The sequence below is a fragment of the Peromyscus californicus genome, unplaced genomic scaffold (genome assembly GCF_007827085.1).
Source record: "Peromyscus californicus insignis strain IS unplaced genomic scaffold, ASM782708v3 Scaffold_9__1_contigs__length_137607984, whole genome shotgun sequence".
Classification (NCBI taxonomy): Eukaryota; Metazoa; Chordata; class Mammalia; order Rodentia; family Cricetidae; genus Peromyscus; species Peromyscus californicus.
Window position 1 is genome coordinate 122,341,507 of NW_026294617.1, and position 27,099 is coordinate 122,368,605.

At 41.4% G+C, this 27,099-nt stretch overlaps 1 protein-coding gene across 1 annotated transcript; it reads right to left on the reverse strand.

Annotated features, from left to right (window-relative positions):
• Positions 1–25,329, reverse strand: Clca1 (chloride channel accessory 1). The gene is made up of 14 exons (XM_052731423.1): positions 25,165–25,329; positions 20,085–20,225; positions 19,761–19,908; positions 17,392–17,497; positions 13,704–13,884; positions 11,730–11,948; positions 10,663–10,890; positions 8,952–9,126; positions 7,069–7,175; positions 5,008–5,223; positions 4,226–4,487; positions 3,084–3,254; positions 1,171–1,404; positions 1–389 (listed from the first exon to the last, which is right to left on the reverse strand). The coding sequence occupies exons 1-14, from the start codon at positions 25,327–25,329 to the stop codon at positions 1–3; spliced, it is 2,742 nt and encodes a 913-aa protein (XP_052587383.1).
• Between the last annotated feature and the right edge of the window lie 1,770 nt (positions 25,330–27,099).

Consider the following 27,099-nt stretch of genomic DNA (forward strand, 5'->3'; position numbering starts at 1 on the left):
TCAGTGCAAGCCTAGCGTCACCTGCATTTCCCCTAGCCACTTCCACATTATTTTTAACACATGGATGCCAGGAATGGTGCTGTTGATACTAATATCAGGACAAGGAGGAGTTGTGTCTTCAGATGTGGGTGGCTCTTCAGTGGGGATGAACAGAGATACCCGCGCAATGTTAGATATTTCTGATTTCAGATTGGATTTATCCACAGCCTGGATTGCAATGAAGATATCTGTGCCATTTCCAAAACTACTGTCTTCCAGTTCAAACTGAAAGATTTCCTCAGAGTTGGCCTCCTTGGGGATGAGATCAGTAGTGTTCACTTGGACTGAGATATTGAACTTGTCTCTGAGATCAACAATACTTGTGCTTATTCGGATGATGTACTTGGAAGCTAAAATACAAATAGAGAGAGAGAAAAAAAGAATGAGGGGGGTTGTGACTTGTAATTCTCAAATCTTGAGCTTTAAATGTCTGTTAGGGATTACATCTTTACCTCATGAAGTTGCCATGAATAGATGGAACCAGTAAACCATATTTGCAAGGGTTTCTACCTAGTATGTGTACTTGTTACTCTTAACAAAGTGCTGAATATAAAGTTATTCTGTGATTACATGCTCTTTGGAGCATGGTGTTTGGCTGAGGAAGAAGGCTGTTCATGGCCTGTTACTTCATTGTTTGGACAAGGGTTTTTGGTGCTAGTGTTTCTTGAACATTAATGTGCTCAGAGAATGGTAAAAAATAGATTCCAGTTCATTAGATCAGGCTATTGTCCACACATTACAAAAATACATGCTAGAAACAGAGAGCCTTAGGCTCCATCCCAGACCTAATTTCTACATTGATACTTTTAAAGTCAAAGTCTAGAGGACTGGGAGATTTTCTTTGAAGACGTTTACCCTCTATTCCTAACCCTTCTCTAGAGACACTACAAAACCTCATTTGTCATTGGTTAAAAAAAAATCCCAAAGTTTTATTTTTTTTCTGAGATAAAGTATCTTATTCCTTAGGTAGGTCAGCTTCTTGTACTTTTAACATCTTTACTTTTAATTTCAGAAGCCATCCAAGATTCCCTGCCTCTGTCTCCTCCTGCCTTCAACACAGCTGCCAACCTTGGCTCTGCAACCGCTTGGTTGGTCAACTCCTCTTTAGGGCCTGAACCACATTCATCTTACCTTTCCCATGGTCGTAATCATCCCCAGGAGCCGTCCAAGTCAGATTCACGAGGTTGTGCCCCTGGATGCTGGCCTTCAGGTCGGTGATTTGGCAAGGTGGAAAGAGGTCAGGAATGGGAGCCGAGGGGACATTAGAGGCTGTGAATGATCCCCCCGAAGATGTCCTGCTGAAGCACGGTTGTTTGTCTTGAACATTATTAGTTTCAGGATGTGGAGGATTGAATTTTATTTCACCTGTGTTAAAAAAATATTCAAAATATGAAGAGTAACTCCACTTAAAGGCTAGTGTTCTGTTTCTTACTGGGTCTTTCTTTCCTCTCCTTTATCCTTCTCTCCTTCCACCAACAAACTCCACTTTAAAGTTTGGTGACAAGACACCAAATCGAGTTGCAGAGAAGAAAATGGGCAAAGGGATGTCCACATTTCTTTACCTAACAGGTGTTTCCTGATTACAATTGGGAGAAAACTAATTTTTCTAACATTTGCCCTAGAAATATATTCCCTCTCTCATTTAATTAATTATTAATTAATTTATAAATCTCGTTTATTTAGTCAGTTATTTGTGTAGGAGAGGGGCATGTGGGGGTTAGAGGTCAAACTGCAAGAGTGGGTTCTTTCCTCCCACATGTGGATCCCAGGAATGGAACTCCAGGTACTAGACTTGGCAGCAAGCTCTCCTATCCACCGAGCTGTGTCACTGGCCTCTCATTTTCCTGTCTTCTATAGTGTCCGTTTAAATACTATCTCTGTTTAAACATGGCATTGCCTCAAGAAGTCGCTTATCACTTTGATAATATTGTGAGTGCCATAGTCTCTCTCATTTATTTCCTACTTAATCTCCTTGGTTTTGGAGAATTTCCTTGATTGTTTAATTTAGGCTATTTTTTACATTCTCCATATTTGTGTTTTATCTTTCTTACTTGATTACAATTTCTCATTGAAATAATTTATGTTAAGGGTTCCAAAACTTTATGCTTTTAAAAGAATCTTGTACTTTTTCTCTCTTTTTATTTTGAGACAGTGCTTTACATGTAGCCCCGGTTGGTTTCAAACTCAATGATCTTCCTGCCTCCATTTCTAGAGTGCTAACATTGCAGATATATGCCACCCACATTCAGCTCAATTGTCTCAATCAATACCTGGGGATTTATTCATGTAGGAATTATAGAATTTGCTTTATATTCTTATATAAAACTAATTCTATGCCTCAAAACTGCTATGGTTTGTGAAGTCAATTAAGCTCTAAGAACTCATGTTCAGTAAAGGTATTCCATCCAGAATATGGGATTATTCAGAATTTACTTTTTCATAAATTCCACTTATTTAAAACATTTTTTGTTGTTGGTTTTAATTTGTAAGGCAAGTCCTAGACTCTTTTGCTCTTAATACACTCTGATCTTGAGCAGGTGTTTTAAACCCAGAGTGGTGTGAATGGTCTTATTTCTTAAAGATTTGTTTTTCCTATTTGACTACCTGTGGGCTCGGGGGCTTCCCTCTAAGAGTCTATTTTGCGGTGGAAGAAAGTAAAGCACATAGAGATATTATATTTTATTTTGTAGATGCTGTGATTTGGAACCAAAGTGGTAAAAAGCTATGATCTGCGTAATTGGTTATCAAATGGGGGGGGATTTTGCCCTCTTACAGGACAATGGAAGATGACTAGGGACATTTTTGAATGTAGTAACTTGGGGGTGAGGCTGTTACTGGTATCTAGTAGATTGACTGATTCCAGTGATGCAGCAGAATCTTTCAAAATGTAAGAGTGTACTCAACACAAAGGATCACCCAGCCCCAAACACCAATAAGATAGAGGTGAGACTCAGAAATCAATAGGTGTCTTGTATTATTTTTCCTCACAGGCTTAATGATTCTTCTAGACCTAAGTCTTTCAGTCAAGTCTCCAGATCACTTACCATCTTCAATCCAACCATCTATGTACATGGCTCCATTCTTCTGAGGTAACATTCTCTGTTTGTCTGCAGTAACTCCTCCCAGAGCCCATATTTTTATGCTGTATCTACCATTTGTATCAAAAGCGGTAAAAAACCTTGAGTAGACACCGTCATTCTTGGTAGCATCAGCACCTTGACAAGGAGATGAAGGAATTCATGAATACCATAAAGGCAACTTGACACCTGTATTTTCAATCCATATGTGGGTTAACATTTTGCAAACAGAGAAATTGAGCATTATTTACAAGGGACTATAAGGCTTGATTATGTACAGAATGAGGCCTTATGCTTCTTTACACTGTGTGTGCACATGTATATATACTTATGTGTAAATCTTCTCACACTGAACTGTCATTTCATACCTCTCTGTCATGACTGATAGCTTGAACTATCAACTCACTAATTATCTGTCAAGTCAAATCAGATTGCTGTATGTACATGATTGGAGAAGAAAAACAATTTCTCCCCAGGGAATTCATTTACAAAATTCATTCTAATAAAGATACTCCTGTCACAGTAAACAGACATCTTCTAAAAAAGAAATACAGAATTGTATTTCTTCCTTATAGATTTCTTAAATGCAAGAAAAATGGGCAGAGTTTCTCACTTGGGGATTGAACCTAACCTAAAGTTCACATGGATATATTAATCATCTAGATCTGTGCTGGAATTTATCTCGGTTGTTAAAATGTGACAGTATTTCTTCACCAGTAATGGAGGGAGAATAACACCTAAAAAGTGTGTGGTGAACATAAAAATGAAGATATATATGTTTATATGTGCATACATATTGAGGAGGCAATGGACTTGACAGAAAATGGCTGTTATTCCCTTTCCTTAGTTTGGAAGGCAGACAGTTCTGTGCAATCTCCAATCCTATTGAATTCAAACTGTCAATGTACTTTGGCTTTGTAGAGGCTAAGACTGGACCTCTCCTCATGTTCCCCAATGTTTTCAAACATGTATGAGGATGCTGAGAGCTCTTTAGCCAGCCCCCAGCACCAGGTTCCCTACTACCAACTGTTCTCACCAGACCATGCCCATTAGCTATTCCACAGTGGTGTCTTAGTAGAAGACTAATTTCCAGTTTCTTCAATGGTTACCTGCTCCATTATCCAGTAATTCCAGGGTCTCTGTTTTTCCATTCACAGATTCAATCAAGGCTGTGACACTAGCCCTGAGAATGGGTGAGGCTCCTTGGCGAATAGTTGCATACACTCTTACAGGGCTGGGGAACTTTCCTGTGTTCTTATTCACTATTGGGGTCACTGTAATTGGAGGCAGTGTCGCACTTGCTGCACGGGAGGTGACAGTCAGAGTGAGAGTTTGTGAGCTCGCTTGCAGGCTGTATTTCCAAGAGCCAACCTGACCAAAACAGATGCAGATACTCCCAGTGAGTAACAAAGACTTACAACAAACGCCTATGTGATCACAGTGTGTTGTGAGCACATCTGAAAAGATGTGGGTGTCCTTGGGACTCTGTCAGTCAAGGCAAACTTGAATGTGTTTGGACTAACTACATGCCTCCCACTGTCAAGACAAAGCTAGATAGGGATAATGAGGCCCAAAACCTGTGTCCTCACTGATCACTACCTGGAGTTTTCAAGGCATGGGTTTCTGAAGGATAGAAAATAATTTTCATAATCCCAGAGCATCGAGGATCATTTGTCATCCTGACTGCTATGAAGTTCAATTGTTTCCCTTTTATTTGGGGACATAAAATTACCCATTTCCTCTCTCTTGACGTAAGTGGCAGACTGACTTCAATGAACGAAGAGTTTTCATCTGAAGTCAATACTCAACCCTCTTAAAAAATCTACAGTCATTTGTAAAAAAAAAAATTTTGTCTGGTCTGCAAGGAAGCTGACTGTAGCTGACACCATACCTTGGCAGTGCCTGGGACTTGGAAGTAGGCCATCTTGGTGGTTGTGTCTATGACAAAACCACCTTGTTTTGTTCCACTGGGATCCCAGAGAAGAATTTGAGGAGCCTGTGTTGTCCAGGTGACAAGAAATAACGTGTCCTTCCCCACTGTGCTGTCCACGATCACTGAGCCGTTCATCCACTGGTTCTTCTCGAGGTTTACTCCCCTGCTCTCCAGCTGTTGAGAAGACAAACGCTTTACTTCCTGGACATTCCAGCCTAAAGCTCACAGTCTCAGCACCAGGTCCTGACCGCCAGGAGCCAATGAAAAGGCCTGCATGTGTTCTTGAGTCCTTTGCTTGATATTTAGGGTCATTTAGGATTCAGTTATACGTTACTATTCCAGCTTCAAGTTTCCATGGTATTTTTTTCTCCAACAAAAAGACCACCTCCTTCTAAGGATTTATGAATCCCAAACTTCACACTCTCTGCTTCTCCTAGACATCATCACTTTTTCTCTGCTTGCCTGAGTCTTACTGCTCCTCCAGAATTTGGTACAAATGTTGCCTTCTTCATGAAGCTTTCACTGATGTCTGTCTCTTAGGACACAGGAGTCACCTCTTTCCTATGAGCTTCGATGCAGTTTTCTCCCTGGCTGTCCTTTGGTGCCCATCACATTCTGCTTTACGAGTGTAAACATCCCATCTCTTACTACACTAAACCCGAGGGGGACTGGCTGTACTCATTTCTTACCCATGGATAGATGATATAAACTAAAATGACAAATTATGGAGTTAAGCATCATGGCAGTCCTTATGAAGGTGTCTGAAATAAAGCAGCGAACCAGGTGATTGCTGTTTGGCATAGAATGGGGTTCTTGCAGAGTAGGGACTGGAGTGGGAAAAAGGTAACAATGCTTCTGTAGAAAATGTGATTTGAGAATTGTCTCTTCTGTAGTAATTCATTATCTCTAAATTGACACCTACTAGAAGAGGTAATGGCCAGGGAGCCATTTGGTAGCCATTATGGGTAGATAACAAGTGAGTCTGGATGTACAGGACTCTTGTTCTCATGGTAGGCTAGGAAACGAATCCAGCTCACCTTTCCATTTCCCTCCCTGTTAGTTTCTTAAATTAAAAAAAAAAATAATAATCATAAATGTGACTGGGAGTTTCTAAGCTGCTGAATTCCTTTTCTGGGGCACATTCCTTTCTTTGCAAAAGATGACCCTTGAGTTTATTTTTAAGTTTCCTGCAGGAAACCAACATAGGAGCCATTGCTGTCTCCCTAGATTGGAAACACAGCACATCAGTCGACCCCAAATCCTATTGTTCTGAATCTCTCATCCAGGTTTAATGTGCCACTGTTCCTTCGTGTTTACTCAAACTTGGATTGTGAATGTTTGGATTCACACTGGGCTGGTTGTTTATTCTCTCTAGTTGAAAATTCCACATGCAGTTTCTGCAGTTACTCTAATAGAGCACTTTGCAATCCATTTGTCCTTCTCAGAGATAGTCCCAAGATATTTGAAAGATACTTTGAGCTTCTCAGCATTTTAGAACCAGACAAGCCCAGAGAAGCTTTCTGCTCCAGACTCAGAGGTAAGGTTCTTCACTCAAAGTCAGTAAATGGAAGACCCAGGATGAAGATTTAGGAGTCTGAACGGACTACACGGGGTTTCTGTAGTGCAAAGTGCTGCCTCTTTGCTACAGAAAAGTCATGGCAAATCATAGGGACTCGAGCAATGGAAAAATAGGGCAAATCATGTCTGAACACTTGTCCTTGAAAATGTATAGATGATCTGTTCTGAAGACAATACAAGCCAATCCTATTATGATCAGTGCTTGTTAGCAAATGCTTATGAGCAATTATTGGACACTTTATATAAGTCATTTCATTTTCTTACAAAATAAGTCAATGCCAACTGCCTCATTTAAATAAGGAAGGTTGCATTTGGAGAATAATGTTTGATGTCATGCTGAAGACTCTGACTTTTGATTAATACACAAAGGAGTGTAGAACTCGAAGCATCTAGTCTGTGAGTATAAGTAGACATGAGAAGCCAAACAGTAAGAACTCCAACCTGGATGGAGCGCTGAGAGACAGCTCCATTTCCTGATGAAAGGGCTGCGAAAGCATCAACAAGACCATTGTTCTGAGCTTGATCAGAAGCATATGTCTGCAAACCTCCTAAAATGCAATTATGATATCAGAAGTTATTTTCCAGGAAGCAAGTAGCCACAGCTAAAATAGCAGGATAGATAATACCGATCAATGTCAAATATATGTGCATATTAACTCAGAAGTTGATACTGATAGATATATATAAATATATATATATATATTTGAGACATAGTCTGCTGTAGCTCAAATTAGCTTCAAGCTCACTATTTATCTAAGAATGACCTTTACTCTAGCTCTAGCTTCTCTTACCTCTACCTCTCAACCACTGAGATTATAGGTTTATACCACCATGCCCCACTGATACTGACTTTTCAATCCTAGTAATGAATAGCTTCAGAAACACCCGTCATGACGTTGCTTCAATTATCTGCACAAATCTCCAAGAGTATCTACATTTTAAAGGTCATGTGCTTCCACATGACAGAGTCTATTAAACATAGTCCACTCTGATTGGCTTCCTATTATTTAAATGCAATTCTAACAAACTGGGTTTTAAACTTGTATGTCAAATCAAAAAAGATGCATGTGTGACAATACATTAGGAAATAATATTGAGCAAAGGATCTGTTACAGAAAGTTGGGATGTGTAGTAAAAGAAAGATTAATATACCAGGTCTGAAGCTTGGGTATGGAGAATAAGTATAACTAAAGAAGAGGATGGGAAGTCTCTCCTATTTCTTATATTTATGTATTTGTGTGTGCATGTGTCCTTGCGTGTGTGAAGGTCAGAAGATGGCTTGTAGCAGTTGGCTCTCTCTTTACACAGCATGGGTTCCAGGGACTGAACTCGGGTTATGAGCTTGGCAGCAAGCACCTTTGCCCATGGAGCCATCTTGAGTAGTCACTTGAAAACTATTAAATAGCCTCCAAAGTCAGGGACAGTGTTTTATAGTGCTTCTGATGTCCCTCCTGTGTCTTTTTCCAGGTGAGTGCAAGTTTTCCTTGCTCCAATGGTTGGCTGCTAGTGACCAATGGTTACCTCATTCTCCAGAGGATTGCTTTACACCAGGACCATCCTACACAGAAAAAGAATTTTTATGTCTGATCTGCTCTAACAATAAATGCACATTGACTGATTGATGCAGCAATGCAAAGGGGAGTCCTCCTGTCTCTTGTGTTTCTAGTCTAGAGGCCTCTTAACTAGAGTGAGATTAATTAGAGTGTAGATCTGTTTCCATCCTTTGCTGTTTCCAGCTCTGTCTGTCCTCCATTTCTTTTCTTTTGAGAACTCTTCTTCTATAATCACATGTATCAAATTTTCCATCTCAGGCCCTGCTTCTAGACAACATGGGCAGATATATTAGGCTCCAACAGTAATAATTTATATTTCTAATACTATCCCTAAATAAGAGAAAATAATCACCCTTTCTGCTAAAGAAGCCAGGGCCAGATGAGACCTGTCTGCGACATACTGTTCTTTTGTGGACAAACTGCCTGTGCACTGCATGACTGAACTAGCCTTATGCTTTGTTCACTAGGCTCTTCCTCTCTCTCCTCCTTCTCTTTCCTGGCTTTCTCAGGTAGTTAAATACTTATAAGGTATCCAGGAAGGGCTCCCAAGTTGTCGCTAGGGTGTAGCACAGTTAGACTTTCTGCAGTTTGGTCTGGAGCCAAGACCTTAGTGAGAATGGGTGGTCAGTTCTAATGGTCATTTGGGAGAAGCATAGTTATTGGCTGAGATTACCCATCCTTCCTTGTCTCACTTTTCCTGACTGCTCAGGTCACTGGAATTTGGGGACCATTGGTAGAAACAGTGGTGGGTCTCTGCAGATCTTCCTTCACCTGTCATTGTGGAAAGCTGCTCAAGCTCTTTAGCAGCAGCCGGTCCCAGAGCTACTGTGTGGATGATGGCCCCACTCTTCTTCACTAGGTCAAAGCAGGTGCTGATGGTGCTGTCCTCCCCATCAGTGAGCAGCACAATTTCAGATCCATCAGTTGGATATTTCTTCTTAATCACCTTTTAAGATACGATTAAGAGTGGGAATCAGTCTTGGGGTGGGTAGGGTGTTTGTGGAAACTGCATCTACATGGGCAAGAAGGAGCAATTGCAGAGGGAACAAGTGTATGTTGGGAATGTTGGAGGAGCATCTGTCTCACAGTGACACTCCTGTAGCACTTCACCATCATGGAACTCAACAGTGACTGTTTCCTGTTAGCCTGCCCAGAAGGGATGCTGGACAATGCAGGGTGGTCCAAAAGACAGGCGGTTCTGGGAAAGGGTATAGGGCTTTTGAATTTCCTTCATTTGGTCCCTTCCCAAGAAGCTTCGAGAGGTTCCAAGATACCCCCAGAAAGCATAAGGAATGAGTTGAGGGACAGTGGACCCAGAAGAGATTGTAGCTTTAGCTTTGTACTGTCTGACAAGATCGACTGAATGCTGGTGTCATAGATTCTGACTGGACAGTGTTACCCAGATCACAGAGGTAGTTGCCTTTTAATACTTCTTCTGATTAAAGCGACACTTTGTCCCACCCCACCCTCAACACACACAGCTTTTGTTGTTTGATTTTTGAAACAGGGTCTCATGTAGCCTACACAGGTATCAAGCTCTCTATATAGACAAGGATGACCTTGACCTTTGACCCTCCCACTCCCAATCTCCAAAGTGCTTCCTATAGTTGTGTACCTAGATATACTTTTAATAGGTTATAGAGGACAGTCCATCTGCCAATGTTAAATAAGATTATGATGGAAAGAAAATTAAATAAAGGCACATGTGATCTATTCAAGAAGACCAGATTCTACACACCACTGAAATGATGGAAAGAGACCAAAACACAGGGCAAACAGTCAAGATCAAGTTTTGCAGCCCCCATTATCTGGATGAAGAATTCAGAATGAGATTGTGTGGCCAGAAGGCTGGAGGGGAAGGCACAGGACAGGGGACTTGTCCCCACTGCATTCTCTATTTGTGCTGACAGGAGGCCACTACACAAGGTGACCTTGATGATATATGAAGGGCTGAGACTGTGGACATGGGAAAGAGCCAGTGCCTAGGGATCTCAGAGCGGTGGTCATAACCTTAGTCTGACCAAAGTGCTTCTGGTACTAGGAAATAAGATCTATGGCCCAGTTTGGATCCCTTTGTCTAATTTCTCATTACTGTGTGCCGTGGAGTAGGTTGGAGTTTCCATGTTTCCCAATGGGGGACAATGGTAACTGAGTTGAACCATCAGGTAAGAACAGGTGATTCTGCCATAGCGTCTGAGAATGCGTAACCCAGTGGAGCTGATGGAGGAGGCACATGAGACATACTGCAGGCATGCACACAGAAAAGCCTGAATGCCTAGGTGCAGAAAAAGACAGAAGCATGAAGAAGTGAATTAGTGATAACTCTGGAGGCCAGTATCTTTGTACCCCTTGACCACCGCTTTGTCCTTACTCACAGAACTCAGTTTGACACCAGCCATGAATGAAAACACTAGACATAAAAATTTCATAGGAGCAAAAATCACAAACAGTTGCAAACTATTACAGAAGGAACACGCCTTACTGTAAATGCTGTTTGAAGCCCAGAGCATATAGACGTCCCTCCTGAAGATATCGTGGGTAAACTTTTTGCCAGCAGGTCCCTGTCAGTAGCACTGTTGATCTGCTTGAGTTCACTTTGTACGTAGGCAGCACTGTCAAATGTCACCATCCCGACCCAGGACCCCTGCTCCACGGTCTGCAGCAGGAAAAGCTTGCTTGCCTGATTCATTCGGTTAAGACGGCCATCGTTCTGCAAGGGCAAGCAAATAAAAAGGGTCAAGTTGACCCTTAAATGAACAGACGGACAACAGACCAGGCTAACAGATATTTGGAAGCGACTGCCCCAAGCTGGTGTGTAATCAAGCTGGATGGCCTCTTTTCCATTCGTACCTGCCGTCCACTTTGGGTAAAATTTTAGAGTTTTCGCATAAATAGCAAAAGACAAAAAGCTATATTAGGCAATCATTGGAATACAATGCATTAGTAATAGGTCTAAATAAGGCTTATATGGAACTCTAGACCTATGTGTGTTAACAAAATATGAACAATATTAAGCTTATTAATCAGATCTTTGCTTATAGGTTGACATTAGTTTAATTTGACAGAAGAGACAGTTGATACTTGGTCTGTGGAATGAGGCAATGTGAGCTCTCTCTCTCTCTCTCTCTCTCTCTCTCTCTCTCTCTCTCTGTCTCTCTGTCTCTCTCTCTCTCTCTCTCTGTGTGTGTGTGTGTGTGTGTGTGTGTGTGTGTGTGTGTGTGTGTGTGTGTGTGTGTGTGTGCTTCTCACCACCTGGAGCTCACTGATCACAGGTCCACAGGCATTTGTCTGTTTCTACCTACCCGGTGCTGGGATTCTAAGGGAGTTGGGGCCTTGAACTCATGTCCTTGTGCTTTCAAGGCAAGCACTTCATCAGCTGAGCTCTAGTTCCAGTCCAAGATGAGCATTTCTGATGACAAAGCTATTGCTGGGTTTGGACCCTCCCGTTGTGTTTATTCTCCACCAAGTCCAAATTGTGGGCCAGATTGTATCATACATGTACACACACCTATGATCCACATCCCAAAAATGTAGGCTCGGTGAACGTACCGTCATGCTCCCAGACTTATCAAGAACTAAACACAGAATTCTCTGTCCAATCTGCAGCAATGAGAAGGTGGGTGTGGGCGGCTGAGTCGTCATGGGAGTGGCTTGTTGAAAGTCCTCAGACTCCTGGATGACTTCCCATGTGCTGCGGAGGTTGCATCGTTGGTTTTGGGCATTTGGAGCTTCCTTATTGTGATTTTTTTCTGTACAGAACTCAACCACCTGAAATTGCCAATATAATGATGCATATAACAGTCATATACTTGTTAAAATAACTAACAAAACAACCCCCTTATGTCCCCACCCTCAGGCTCCTCTGCTAGCTTATAACCATGGCTCCGTGTCACAATGGTACATGGCACTTCTGGGGAAAATCAGTCTGAAGTCGGGTTTCTGTCCGTGTCTTCAGCCTCATTGGATCTCAGTGAACAACCCAACTGCTCTAAGGTGGTTTCCTTTACTCTTCAGATTTTCTACCCAAGACATCATCCTTCACACCACACTCTTCAGTATTCCTCTCTGTCCAATCTTGTCTCTCCATCTTCAGACTACCAGACTCCATTTCATTACTTCCTGAACCCCATTAATCAACATGCTGCATTCAACCTCGAACATGCATCATTCCAGCTCTCTCTAAAATCTACCTGGAAATCTTTTTTCTCAAACTCCACATCTTCATAATGACCTCATCACTTTCCTCTGGTGCTTCCTCATCCCCTTCACACATTTCCATACTCGACGTCAGCACTACGAACCCTGCCACCCAGTTCAAGACATCAGGAAGTTTCTGCTCTCCTCCCTCAACAAAACAACCAAGAGCTAGACATTTCTTCCTACTTATAGTTCATAATCCACCCCCTCACCTCGATTCAGTGAAATCTCCTTCATCCGAGTCCTCACGGTCCTTCCTTCACACTGTGAACATGACTAACCAGGCTTTCCACCTTGCTATTTCTCCAATTTCTTCAACCCACAGTGGTTAAGAACTCTTCCCTTTTACTCTAATAAGACTTTTATATTTAAATTGTATGTGGTGTCCTATGTGTGTTGTGTGTACAGATATGTGTGTGGGTGCACATGCAAGTGTGTTCACGTGGAGGCCTGAGGTCAATGTTAGGTGTCTTTCCTCAGTCACCTTCCACACTCAGTTTTTTGAGACAGGATTTCCCCGTGAATCTGAAATCCATCTATTTGATGAAATTGGCAGGCAATGACCTTCAGCCATCTACCTATCTCCATCTCTCAGCGCTGGCACCCTTAGCTTTTCCATAGGTTCTGGGGATCTGAACTCAGGTCTCTGCACTTGATCAGCAGACAATTTACCAGCTGAGCTGTGTCTCTGTAGCCCTATAAGACCCTTTGTGTAGTTCATGATTACTCACACCCTACAAGCTTCTCATAGCAAACAGCAGTCACAAGGGTCGATTTCCCCTTCACTCCTCTCCTTCCTTCGGGCTGTGGAGTCTAAGTCTTTAGTTTCTTCTGCTCTATCCTGTAGTCCTCAGGCTTCCCAAGCTTCTTCACCCTATCCCTTTGCTCCTGATTCTTTACCAGGGGGATCCTTCCCCATCACCTGCTTTGTATCCCTGCCTTCATTCACTCCCCAGATGTTTTCCTCATCTTCTAGCCTCCTGGAGAACGTCCATCCATTCAGTCCTCCCTGGTCTTAGAGTGCAATGGACAAATGTCAACAGACTCCTTTGCCATCCAACTGGACATTCGGGCTATAAACCCAACAGACAATGTCACATTAATTCTTCTTCCTCAAGACTTGGCCCTGGGGGACACTCAGCAAGAGTTCTGTATGTTTGTTTTCTGCAACCGAGATTATCCCAAAGAGAACCAACTGCTGATTTCCCCCTAAAGCTGCTAGTATCTCTAAAACTGGATCCTCCCCTGGAGCACTTGGGCAAAACCAAAACCAAACTGACGTCACTAAATTCATACAAGCACCGGGGAAAAGAATAAGGCACTTACAGAGTCAATGGTTTGATCATACATTATGGACGCCTTCTCACTTTGTTGCTTATCTGGTATGAACACACAATCTTTTTTATACAGTCCTGTTAGTGGGTCCTTTCTGCAGCTTCCTTTATCGACACAACTGCCTCCCTGGCACCAACGAACTACATTTTTCCCGGAAATAGCTGCTGAACATCTGAAAACAGATTAAGATTAAATGTTTAGGCAGTGAATCCATAACTCACCTGAAATTTGTATGATTTTTTTCATTGAACCAAGAAGAAATTACATATCTTCGTAAAACAAAAGCACTAAGTTTATACCAGTCATTTATGTGGCTAGAAAGTACCAGAGGGGCTTCATAAATAGTACCATAATAGCCCAGTTAGGATCAAAGTCCTCAGGCTCCTCCAATCCAGTCTCCTCATTCTAGAAAATCAAGAGTCTGCTTAGCTTCCCCCCAGGACTTGCTGATATCTTCTTCCCTGTGTTTACCTACTTGTCCTGATTCTTTATTCCAAACAGTTTTTGTACAGTGATTGTATGTTCATTGACAATTAATTTTTTATATTATATGTTTATGGAGTTTGTTATAAATGGAATACTTTTCCCATGCTTCATTTTTAAATTACAGATTTGAGTATATAAATAATAAAAGTGTAAAAGAATATTTGAGAACTCATAAAAACTATAAAGAGAAGGGAAAAACATGTTTCACCATCAGAAATAAATGACTGCTGACTTGTTGGAAGATTTTCTGTGTGTCAGCATAACAGTGTTTTGTTTTCTAATTAAAATATTATTGAGCTGGCATATTTAAAATCTTAATATATAGATATGTAGTGTATTCTTACACAACGTGGTTTTAATTATTTTTATCTTTTGACATTATATGAACTCACCCTAACTTACTAAATTTACTTTTTCTGTTAACTTTTAAATACCCAAAATAAAACGTGTGTAAACATCAAATTTCACATAAAATTTTGACCTTATCCTAAAAATCTCTTGATATGGTTTGTCTATCATTTACTTAAAATGTTTTTTTAAACATGAAATTAGTTGCTCAAGAAACAGGAAAAAAATGAGAGCTTTGATAATTGTCATCTTCTGGGGAAGTTGCTTTGATTTCTGACTCTGGACTCCATGCCTGGGAGCTGTCAACTGCATGAGATAACCTGCAAAGCAGAGATGACCTCATCTCCGTCTAACGTGAATCTCTCAGTTTCTAGTAAGTATGATCACTTTGTATGTTTATTAGTTATTTTTATTTCTTACTTTATGAATCAGATATTCTTTGTATAATTTTCTATTAGTGGTTCATTTATTTTCAATTTTCTTTGTCTTTGTTTTTAGTTTTTTTCCCTTCCTCTCAAAGACTCTTGCATCCCAGCCTTGCCTCAACCTGGTTCCGTGGTTGGCAATGGCGTTGACCTCTCACCCTCCTGCTTCCACCTCCAGCATGCTGTGGTTACAGGTGTCTGCCATCATGACTGGCTTTGAAGGTACCACAGTGAGTCCTATGATGCTAAAGGCTTGACTTGCTTTGTTTTTGTGAGCATATGTTGTTTTCTGTTTTCCCTTGTACTCTATTTAGTTAATGTAAAACAAAATTCTTAATTTATGGGTAGTCACATTTTTTTCCCTTTTTCTTTTAATTATGCCTTTCTCTAGTTTTGTTTTTGAGACAGGGCTTTGCTATGTAGCCCAGGCTAGCCTTGACTTCACATCCTTTTTGTGCCTCAGCCTCCTGAGTGCTGAAATTATACACGTGCCACTGCAATCATCTATTATTTTAATTCTTAAATGCACAGAAAAACTTTCACTACATAGAGATCTGAACACATAGAAAGATTTTTCACTGCATGTAGATTTGATATTAATATTTATTAATTTGAGATGTATTAATATTAATAATTTACATGCATAGACTTCAGTACATAGATATGTATAAGTTGCATTGTGTTTTTTTATGATAAGTTTATCCAATTGTAACAGATTCTATTATTTTTTCCCATAGTTAAAATTTTTCTTTATATCTTAAGAAATCTCACCTCTCCTCATAGACCTTATTCAAATTCTGTTAAATTACTGTGTGTGTAAATTATTGTCAATAGACAATTTTTTATTTAATTCAGTTTTGAAATATTTTTAAAAACTGACAAGTAAAAGTCCATTTTATTATGACCCTTTTCCAGAAATAATCTCGATGAATGAATGCTGGGGTCTTTGAATAAGATACAAATGCATTTTTTACTAGAATTTCATAGAATTCATAAACCAACTTTTGTTGACTTTATACACTTCATGGATTGACATCCTCCCTGCCTTTGTTTTCTTTAAGCCTTTCAAAGTCATTTTGTAGTTTTCTCCAGGTTTATCTTTACCATTTCTTACTGTGTTCTCCATTGAATTTTCAGTCGAGTATTTTCCACTGTATTTCGGGATGAGTTATTGCTAATGTATGGAAACCACGTGGAATGACCCTTTTGTATCATGTCCCTCTGTTGACTTCCCTTGACGATCTGAACTTCACTTTACTACCTTGGGTTTTCTAGGTGCCACATTCATTTGTGCAAGTGCCATTTTCTCTCTTCCCCCCCCAGCAACCTTGCTGTGTACTGCCTCAGTTTTGTGTGCTATTGAATTGGATACAACTTCCTGAAGAAATTGAGACAACTGTGATCATAGAGGCCACCCTTGTCTTCTTGCTGAGGCTGTCCCTACCATTTCTCTATTAAATAAGGTATGGTCTGTTGGATTGCATAGATACTCTATAATATATGAGAAGAGTAACTTCTGGACAGCTATCATGTTTTGATTACTTCTGGGCCTACATATACCTTAAAAGTTTGTTTGGAAGACAAGGGACAATGAATATTATTAATATGTTTAAATAAAGGTTTGTTTTTCAAGACTGGGTTTCTCTGTATGACATCCCTAGCTGTCCTGGAAATCATTTTGTAGATCAGAATGGCCTCGAAATCATAGAGATCCACTTGCCTCTGTCTCCCGAACACTGGGATTAAAGGGGTGACCTACCATGCTTGACTTGACAAATTTTTTTTCTTTTCTTTTTTTCTTTTTCTTTTTTTTTTTGGTTTTTCGAGACAGGGTTTCTCTGTGTAGCTTTGCGCCTCTCCTGAAACTCACTTGGTAGCCCAGGCTGGCCTCGAACTCACAGAGATACGCCTGGCTCTGCCTCCCGAGTGCTGGGATTAAAGGCGTGCGCCACCACCGCCCGGCTTCTTTTTTTTTTTTAAGAGGGCAAGGCAGTCATGTAGGCTGATGTGCTCAGTAGCTATGGAAGGGTGAATAAGTTGATAGATATTTCTAGATATCAAAAAGCTATGTGCAACAAATCAGCCTTGCTCTTAAGGGAGGACGCTGTAGCTAATGGTGTGGAAGCTTAGAAAGGAGAAGTGGGACAAACAGACCATGGTGCCCACTGGCTGAGATTTGAATAGTCAAACCGACCTGTGGTCATGACAGCACAGTGACTCTGGATATGGTCTGTGTGACAGAGATCACAAGCAGAGGCACCTGCTTGTGCCTCTGCACACCACCACGATTCGCAAAGTAGGAACTCAGTTAGCAGGACCACTTGATATAAGACAGAAAACTGGAATTTTAAAAGTAATTCAAGGAAAAATTGGTTGCACGGTAAAATTATTTTGGTAAAGCGAAGTCAAAATGTACACACCTTACTGCTTCTATTCTTCCTTTGGATACGTAGAATTTCTCCTCATTGTTGTATTCATCAAACACTCCCCACTGGAAATGAGCCCACTCATGGACAAAGGCCTTCTCTGTGAGAAAAAAAGTCAAACAGCTGAAGATAAAAAATGTGGTAAAATAACCTCACACTAGAAAATAATTCTTCTAAATGCTTGTTTTGCTTGGCTTTATTATTTATTTCTAAATTAAAAAATTGGGAGCTTGCTTTCCTTATCATGACCTAATATGACAAGTGTACAGTTATGTATAATACACACGTTTATTTTGGCTTGTTGTGTGTTCATGGGGTGATGAATGAGAGCGGGAGGTTATCTACACTGGTCAGGCAGCTGCCTCATCACACAGTATGTGTGGAAATGCCTTGCAGTACAAGAGTTAAGTCCTTAGCAGCTTTTTCCTGCTGTTCCCCTCTGTGCTCTTTAATCCCAGCTCATTTCTGAGTATTTTGCTCTAGCACACATCATCCTCTTGTTCACCTCTGGTTCCTTTGACACTTGCTTTCTTTGGTTGGCATCGCTCACTGTCTCTGCAGTGGTAATTACCACTCTTCTCTCAAAACCAAGCTTCCACCTAGGAGTGGTGGCCAGCGCCTATAACCCTAGCTGTTCGAGAGGCTGAAGCAGAAGGATCATTAGTTCAAGGCTAGCCTTGGCAATATTTTTGAGATTCTGTCTCCAAAGCATTAAGAAAAAAAATCAAGCCCTGATCTAGCCAACTGCCACCCTAACATGCTCAGAGCAGACCAGACACTCCTCTTTTGTAGTTTGAGCATATCTCATTATGGCACTTAGCATCTTATTCTGTCATCGTAGCTTATCTCCATGAAGATAGGCAATATTATTTTTCTCCTGTTGTATCTGGGCACATCATATCTAGAGATTATTTGGCATCCATTAAGTATCTGTTATATTTGGATTACTCCTAGTGACTTATGTGTATCTTAATGTTTCTGAATTATAGTTCCAGGTGGGCTGAGTTTGGAGAGCTAGGTAAGAGGGCCATGCTGAAGAACTCCAATCTAGGCTCTGCTTTCAAGTTCTAGAAAAGAAATAACTGTTTGTCAAGGCAGCAGAAGATTTTGAGGGCAAAGGACTGGGGTCATGGTATATAAAGAATTTATCTAAAGGAATGGTGTGATACCCAGCTGTGGCAGTTAGTATGAGCTCGGGACAGGAAAAGCATAGTTAGACCAATTAAATTCAACACATACTTATTGGGTCATAGGTCAGGAATCTTCTGTTCCGGTTATGGAAATGAGATGGAATAGTATAAAACAAAGGTGCAAGGTTCAGACCCTTCTGATCAGTGTGTAATATGTGGGGCTGAGGCAGGCAGCACCATGGCCTGCCCTTGTCCTCTGCCTTGCCTAAGTTAAGAAAACCAACCTGATTGTGAGGAGTCTAGTCTTTTTTAGATATCAGTTTTCCAATGCTAGTTATTCAACAACACTAGTTATTCAATAACTAGCCACATTTGTGTATATGCATAAAGCTCATGTATGTACTTTGAATATTTCCTTCAAAGATTGCTCTGTATAGCTCATATTGACATAATACAGTGTATTTTTATAAGGATTGAACTTTTTCTTTGGTTGGTCCTTTTGTTTAAGGGTCTCCCTGTGTAGTCAAGACTGACTCATACTCAGGATCCTTCTGCTTCAGTTGTCCTGGGGTAATTGGTATGCAACACACACACACACACACAGAGGTGGGAAGGGAGGGAGAAAGAGAGGGAGGGAGGGAGGGAGGGAAGGAGGAGAGAGAGAGAGAGAGAGAGAGAGAGAGAGAGAGAGAGAGAGAGAGAGAGAGAGAGAGAGAGAGAGGCTTTTGAGAGATGACGCAGGACGATTCTGTCTGCTACCTAGAGAGTGGTACCCCATGCAGCACTACCTGAAAGCTTGTTAAAAAATTGGAGTGTGAACCTCTCCTGAATCCTACAGAATCAAGAATTGAATTCTGCTGAATCTGAAACTCAAATCAGAGCCTGAGCGCACTATCACCATCTGGTGGCTATCTTATGAACTGCAGGAAGGAGATTTTTGTTCACTCGAGTAAAGCTCATAGATCCACAGAAGTCTAACGCTTCATGCCATGTCACTGAAATAACCAGCCACTATAGTAAAATGTCACACATATGCAAGTTCACAAACCGATGTTAAGTTATAGCTCAGAAATACATGGCTCTGACTCCTTGTTCTAAATGAAAAGGCATGCTTCACTGGCTTTATTTCCGGTTTCCTTGTCACCTGTAGGCTTACTCAGAAAGGGAATACAGTAGTTAATACACAATTGCTGTGTTATGTTACTTGCTGAAATGCTTTAGCTGCGTCCATACCTTGTGGTCCATACTCTTTCAGCTTCTTTCCTGCTAAGAAGTCAGGCGTCAGGTGGATCCTGATTCCCTTTTCTCCGCATGCGCCTACATGCTCAGTGTGCGGCTGGTCTTCACCTACAGGGCTAGTTGCCGACACCAGGATATCAGCCTGAAAGATAAGAAAAGACGATCACACCATTTCAGCAAACAAGTTGACCTTACTCACAGGTGGGGGATTTTGGCGCAATTCCATTTCATTCTATACTATTTTGCCTCAAATAAACAAATGAACAGAAATAAAAACTAAATTTCAAGAAAAAGATGTCAAAAAGAATTTGTTCTCACATTTTTGAAGGTTTCGAGTTTGGGCCTCTCATAATCAGGTTTTGTCTTCCAGTTTTCAGGAATCAAAATGGCAACATTTTTGAAATAAAATCTTTTCCCTGTAGCTTCAAACAGGTATGGGGAGGCCCGAGTTACCATGTCCTGGAGGAGAGAGAGTATACGTAACATCACTGAAAACAGACTAAGTTACAAGTCATTTAAACATGTATCTGTATTTTCCTTTCAAAAGTCTAACTGGGCAGAGATATGGATTCCTTAATAACAGCGACCGATCTTTCTGAGTGTTGATCATACAACAGAGCAATGCTGAGCAGTACAGACTCTAGGGGCAGATGCTAATCCTGGCTCCACCTCTTCTTGAGGGACATTAGGCACTTTCCAGTTCTAAGCTCTGATTTCACCACTTACAGCATGAGAAATGTTGTTGTGACTACTTCACAAATGACATCACACATGTGACACTATTGTGGACATTATTTTAAGATGTGTTACATTCATTTATGCTGTGGAATATTTGTTTAACGATACAAAGATGTGTTGCATTCTTTTATGTTGCATTTGTTTAACTCCATAAAGCTGTGTTACTTTGCCTGTCTGAAACACCTGATTAGTTTACTAAAGAGCTGAACAGCCAAAAGCTAGGCGGGAGAGAGGAATAGGCAGGGCTGGAGGGCAAAGAATAAATAGGAGGAGAAATCTAGGGAAAATAGTGAGGGGAGAGGGAGAGGGAGAGGGAGAGGGAGAGGAAGATGCCAGGGGCCACCGACTCAGCCATACAGCTAGCCATGGAGTAAGAAGGAAAGAAAGATATATAAAATAAAGAAAGGTAAAAAGCCCAGAGGCAAAACGTAGTTAAAGAGAATTGGGTTAATTTAAGTTTAAAAAAAAAAAAAGCTGGCTAGAAACAAGCCAAGCTAAGGCTGGGCATTCATAAGTAAGAATAAATCTCTGTGTATTTATTTGGGAGCTGGGTGGTGGGCCTCCAAAGAGTGAAAACAAAACAAAACAAAACAAAAATACCCAACTACAGCACACACTAGGAAGAAGAATGTTTTCTTAACATTAATGCTTGTTCACTACCATCTAGAGCCCCCATTGCATTTGATCCCTCAACCATAAATAAAGCTTGGAGAAAGAAACTGAGAACTGGGGGTGTAATTCTCTGGCTCTCACACCACACAGCAGTGGAGGCAATATGACATACCTGAGAATTTCATAACAGTTAGGCTAAATCTAATGTTAAATACTATGACAGCATTCATTTGAGTGAAGCATTAAGAGTTAGATTTAAGGAAACAGCACCATTTAGTATTTGCAAATTGTGCATAGCTTTATTTCATAGAAAAGAAGGAGCAGCAGTAGTATGTGTCCTTGTAGACTCCCTGGGTGCACTATGACAAGATAGTAGAGAGAAGGTATAAACGATGCTGTAGAAAGAAGGTGTTGGTTCAGCTAGGACCGAGAACAGGCATTGACAAGGAAAGAGGAGAACTCTGGCGTTCTGAGCCGGGCAGGGGATGAGAGTCAGTGCAAGAGAGGGAATCAGAGGTGATGAGAGGAAGACTGGGAAGTGGACCTTGCCTTGTGCAATATGGATAAGCCAAGTCCAAGTCTGCAGAAAGCAGACAGCAGTGCTGTGTGAGTGGAGTCAGGAGGGTGAGAGGTGAGACACTGGAGTTGGTGATTACAGACAGCAGGTTAAGAAATGTCTGTGTTACAGGGGAATGAGAGAATAGGCATGGGGTGTGTTTGTTTTAATGGGAATGGTTATAATTTGTAGATGTTAGTGGGACAGGATAATGCAAAAAGGAAAGAGGGCTCACTGCAGGAGCCAAGTTCTGGCTGGAGTGGGCCTCGTGAGGAGACTGCCCAGTTGGAGAGGATATGGGAGGAAGACAGTCCATAGTGGTGAGGGGAGGCTGTGCTCGGCTAAAGATGCAGAGCTGAGTCTTGTGCCTGCCCTTCTCAGTGGAAAAACTGGGGGAATGAATTTTTTTCTCCAAGCCTAACCCATTTCAAATAGCGGCAATAATTATTCCCTTTCTAAGTTAGAAAGCATGCTTAGTGCTTTGTATCTCTATCACCCAAAGCCCAGATTTTAATAACCACTGGAAGAATTTAACATGCTATCATTTTCCCAAATTAAAAAAAAAAATCACCAAATGATTGGTGATTGGGTATAAACCTGACTGTGTTTGAGTACTTGAGTATGATTCCACTTGTGAAATGTGACTATTTGATGCCTTCCAGAAGAAAAAGCAAGTGGCATGAAGTAAATGCACTTGTCTATATGCTTTCATAGAGGCATATGTCACCTGTTCTATATTCTGAGAGCATGACATCATGTCCACATAGACCTTTAAACTCTAAATGAGAGAAGGGTGTGGGACATTGTGTACTGGATGAGCCAGTATTCCCTAAGGACAAGCATAAAGCATTGATGGCAGCTGGATTCTTGGTACCTAACATAATGGAGTGCTTGGCAAATATTTGTCATATAAATGAATAAAAGAGACTAATTGACTGACTGAGCAAATTATTATGACGAATGACAAACTTGTACATGAGTGCCAAGCCAGGTTCTCTGTGCATTGAAGAGACACCTCCAAATACTCCCATTGTCATTAGTATATGTGTGTGTGTGTGTGTGTGTGTGTGTGTGAGAGAGAGAGAGAGAGAGAGAGAGAGAGAGAGAGAGAGAGAGAGAGAGAGAGAGAGAGAGAGAGAGAAAATAAATTTCATCTGTGGAATGTCCTCCCAAGGCTTCTGCATGGACCAGTGGCAGGAGCTGGAAGTGGTGGACAGAGCGGCTGTAGCACCCCTACTCCACACACGGAAGTGGTGGACAGAGCACTGTAGCACCCCTACTCCACACACAGGTAGGAGATCCTTGAACACCGTCTTGCTGAAGCTGAGCTGAATTAGGAGATGTGTCCCAACAAGGGATCTGGGTAGGGAATCTCCCCTCAAAAAGATTATTGGAACAAAGGTCGAAGAAGAGTCAAGAAAGGCAGCTGCAGTCACGGGGAAGGACATGTTCCCTGAACTCTTCGCACCTGGGATATCCAAGAGCAGGAGCTGGCTCTTTCTGAGCAGGGACCCTCAGGACACCATCATACTTAACTGTTTTCCTGTTGCCCAGAAGGAAGTAGTGAAATCCAACTTAGCTCACATAACTCAGTCACTCTTCATATTGGAAAGCCAATTTAATAACTGTGGTGAGACATGAATATTTTTCAGGAGGAAACTCACCGAAGACAGTGAGGGCAAGCACCCTGAAGGCTCAAAGCTTCACGAAAGGCCCAGCTGCTGTTATTGGAGATAAGGTGCCAGTTTCTCCTAGCACGTCCCTGAAATGTACTGGCCCGAGACAGCTGTGCGTCTCTTCCATTTGCTACCTTGTTTCTTTCTCCCAGGATTTTCTTCATTGTTGCTGTGGCCATCAAAAGCTCACCGTGCCAGGTTCCTGACAACTGATCAGTTTCAGGCATGAACTTGCTTGCACTGAAGATGGTCTGAGGCGCTTAGGTTAGGCAGCATGGCTTGCTGGGAAGTGGTACCACCCTCTACCCCCACACCTGTTTGAGTTATACGGGGGCCAGGAATCCTGGCAGACAGAGATGGCTCTTCACCCACACTCCACTTTTCCAAGTTTGCTTTGTGAGGCATCTTTGGGCGTCTTCTGGACTTTAGGAACCCTCCCTCAGAAGGGGTAAAAAGGTGCCTAACGGAAGAGGGGCTCAGGGGACCCTAACCTTCACTGCCCAACTGTTTGCTAGGTAGATTAACAGTCACTGCCTCCCATTGTGTGCTCACTGGTGACCTCACCAGGGTCCCATGAATAGTTCACACCCAAGTGTCACACAGACAGTCACTAAAAAAGTGCCCCTAAACAAAACTGGAGGTCATGACTCTAGCACAGGGACTGTGAGGGATGCTGACGGGGATGGAGAGAACAGAGGGTGGGGGTGGCTAGTCACAATGCATGATATACATTATGAAATTGTCAAAGAAGAACGTGAATTTGTAAATGCTAAAGAAGAAACTAAAGGTAACATACTGCCTAATAATGAAATGCACAAACAAGTTAAACTAATATGTGAAAGAGAGTAACAAATACAAACATAAACAATTAGAAATACAATAAAGTAAAAGCACCGCTAAAACAAAACAGCAAACACGCCCACAGGGAGCTGGGAAGCAGTGCCCGGAACTACAGTTTTTTAAGCTCCTACGGTGTCTTAGGTACCAGTGTGCATTTTCGTACGCTCCTCCCCAGGCTCTGTAAGAGAATGACTTATTATCAACCCATTTTGCAGAGGATTCTCACCCATTCCACAGCACTGACCGTGGATGTGCTGTGGGCAGACCGAGGACTCCAGGGTGATCTGTCGGAAAGTGTTTCCTCTCGTTTTCAGCTACCTGATGACAGGTTGGATGACTTTCCCAGCTTTTCCAGGACAAAGAGCTTCTGAATACCTTTCTTCCCTTTACAGAAGAGGTGCCAAGGTGTGCCCATGCCCGCCCCAACCCGTGGCAGCTCTGAGCTGACCCCTTGCTTCCAGGTTGAAAATATGCAGCGTCTCTGCCCACTGGAAGGGTTAAGTTAGAACTTGTGCCTCAGGCTCCTATTTAGCATCACAGATTAGTTACAAGTAGAATAAAAAGACAGTCTACTATGTGCTGGTAGCATCCTGCAGAGAAATTATCTGCTGTGCAGTTACCAGTGTCCCCTAAATGCAGCTGAATTTGCCTTTGCCTAGAACAAAACAATTTTCAGTGACAGCCTACAGCCAGAAAATACAGATGTCGTTTCTTAAGTGCCAACAGCACATCTAACTTGGATTTATGTGCATCTCGTTCACCTTGTTTCTCATGAAAATCCTGGTGGGTAAAGAGTTACTGCTTTCCTTTTATAGATAAAGAATCTGAGATCCAGACATAAAAATATCTTGCCAAGTCAAGTTACTGGAGCCAAGACAAATCGTGTTCTCTTTACCACAATATTATGCTTATTGATGATTTGATTACTATTAGCTAAGAATTGACAAAGCATAGAAAAATGCCTCTTAGAACACACCTTTATCTGTTGAATGAGGGCTTCATCTTCTGGCACATTGTGGTCGATGGCGATGACGATGCCTTCATAGCCATTGTTGTTGAGCTGGATGAGGGAATTGCTCAGAACCCCTTCCAGAAGGTGGAGGATCAAGATGAAGACAGGACTCTTCAATGGTCCCATCATGTAGATTTCCCTTTGGAAAGGGCTGGTTGTACAAGTGTCTTTACTACTATATATATATATGCACAAAGTAGAGACACAGTTTTCTCCTTATCAAAGGTGATTTATTGTAGGTCTTTAACCTCTTGACCCTAAATAGTTCTTTACCACATTTGTCTACAATGTAAGAGTAAGTATTGTTTAAAACCAAACTGTGTACTTTTGTTTCTATTTAAAGGGAATGTTGGGATTGCCTTAGGCTGTGCCAGATGCTTGAGCAAGGGTGGGGGAGCCTGCATCCGGTTCCCAGAAGCATGCATGCCAGAAAAGCAGGTTGGCCACTGGAAGATATGTTTACTTACAAATATTTGTCTAGTCAGGGACACTGATCCACCCACCACCACCCTGGACCCCACCTTCCCAACTTGACTTTAGTGCATTTAAGTAGACTTTTGTTTCCTGTAAGGCATCTCTCCAATTCTCTCTACTGGTGGACTTCACTTTTAATCTCAGCAACACCGGAATGACCTCAGCATCTCATGGCATGCTCCTTATACAATCTATATACACCAAAGCATCAGTGAGTAGTTCAGATGTTACAAAATATTTTATACTGAGAGAAAATGTAAAACTTTGATTTTATTTTTCAAAACAAACTTCCACCAGTTCCCTTAGTACCTCATTGCTTCTCTACCATACATCTCCTACCAGCCATTAAAGTTTAAACCAACAACATGAACTTATTTTGCTGAAATTAAATGTCACCCTGAAAAGCATAAATTATGGAGAATCAGCTAGATTCTTTCAAACTCACCAAATTTCAGATGAAAATCTAAAGTGGCCCACCATATTCCTGACTTCAAATTACTTGGAAATAGCTTTTACCCAAACTTAGTTTGGTCTTCAGATAGACAAAAGCATGAATTTTACCTTGTCTGTCCATTTCTTTGGGCGTCTGGCTCATAACAATTAATTTAGTATCTATTGTGAACGTACTAATAAACAATTGAAAAGGAAGAATTAAAGTAGAGGTTTAAAGTGATTGTCCACATGATCAAAGTACATGTTCGTAGGAAAGGATAACTGCATTTGTCGTGCCTACAGATACAAAGTGTAGATCCAGGCCAGAGAGAGGACTGTGCATAAAGAAAGGCACTTGCTCTCAACCCTGACAACCTGAGTTTGATCCCGGGAACTCTCATGGAGAAAGGACAAAAGAGACTCCAGCAAGTAGTTCTCTGATTTCTACATACATGCCTTGCCATAGGGACACACACACATACACACACACACACACACACACACACACACACACACACACACACACACACACTCATGCACACACGCACGCACTCAATCATGTAAAAAAAAAAAACAGCAACCATAGATTCTAAAATATCTGTCTCCAAACTACAGGTTTGCCTATTTTCCCTAGAAAAAAAGGCCCAAAGGTAAATTTAGCATCTATTTGAGAGTTAATCTCATGTAAAGGAAAGGAAACTGAGTCACAGAGGAATGGGAAGCAATGAAAGGAGAATGTTGTGGGGTATTTGAACACTGTATGAAGGTGTATTTGCTGTGATTGGTGTAATCAAAAGCTGAACGGTCAAGAGTGAGGCAGAAGGTATAGGCAGGATTTCTGAGAAGAGAAAGGAAGAGGAGGAGATAATTGAGGTGCAGAGGGGATGCCAGGAGACACGGAGAGGAAATAGAAGATGCAAGATGAAAGAAAGGTAAAAAGTCTTACTGATGTTTAAGGAAATGGTGATTGCAAAAGATGTCGGAGTGACCTGA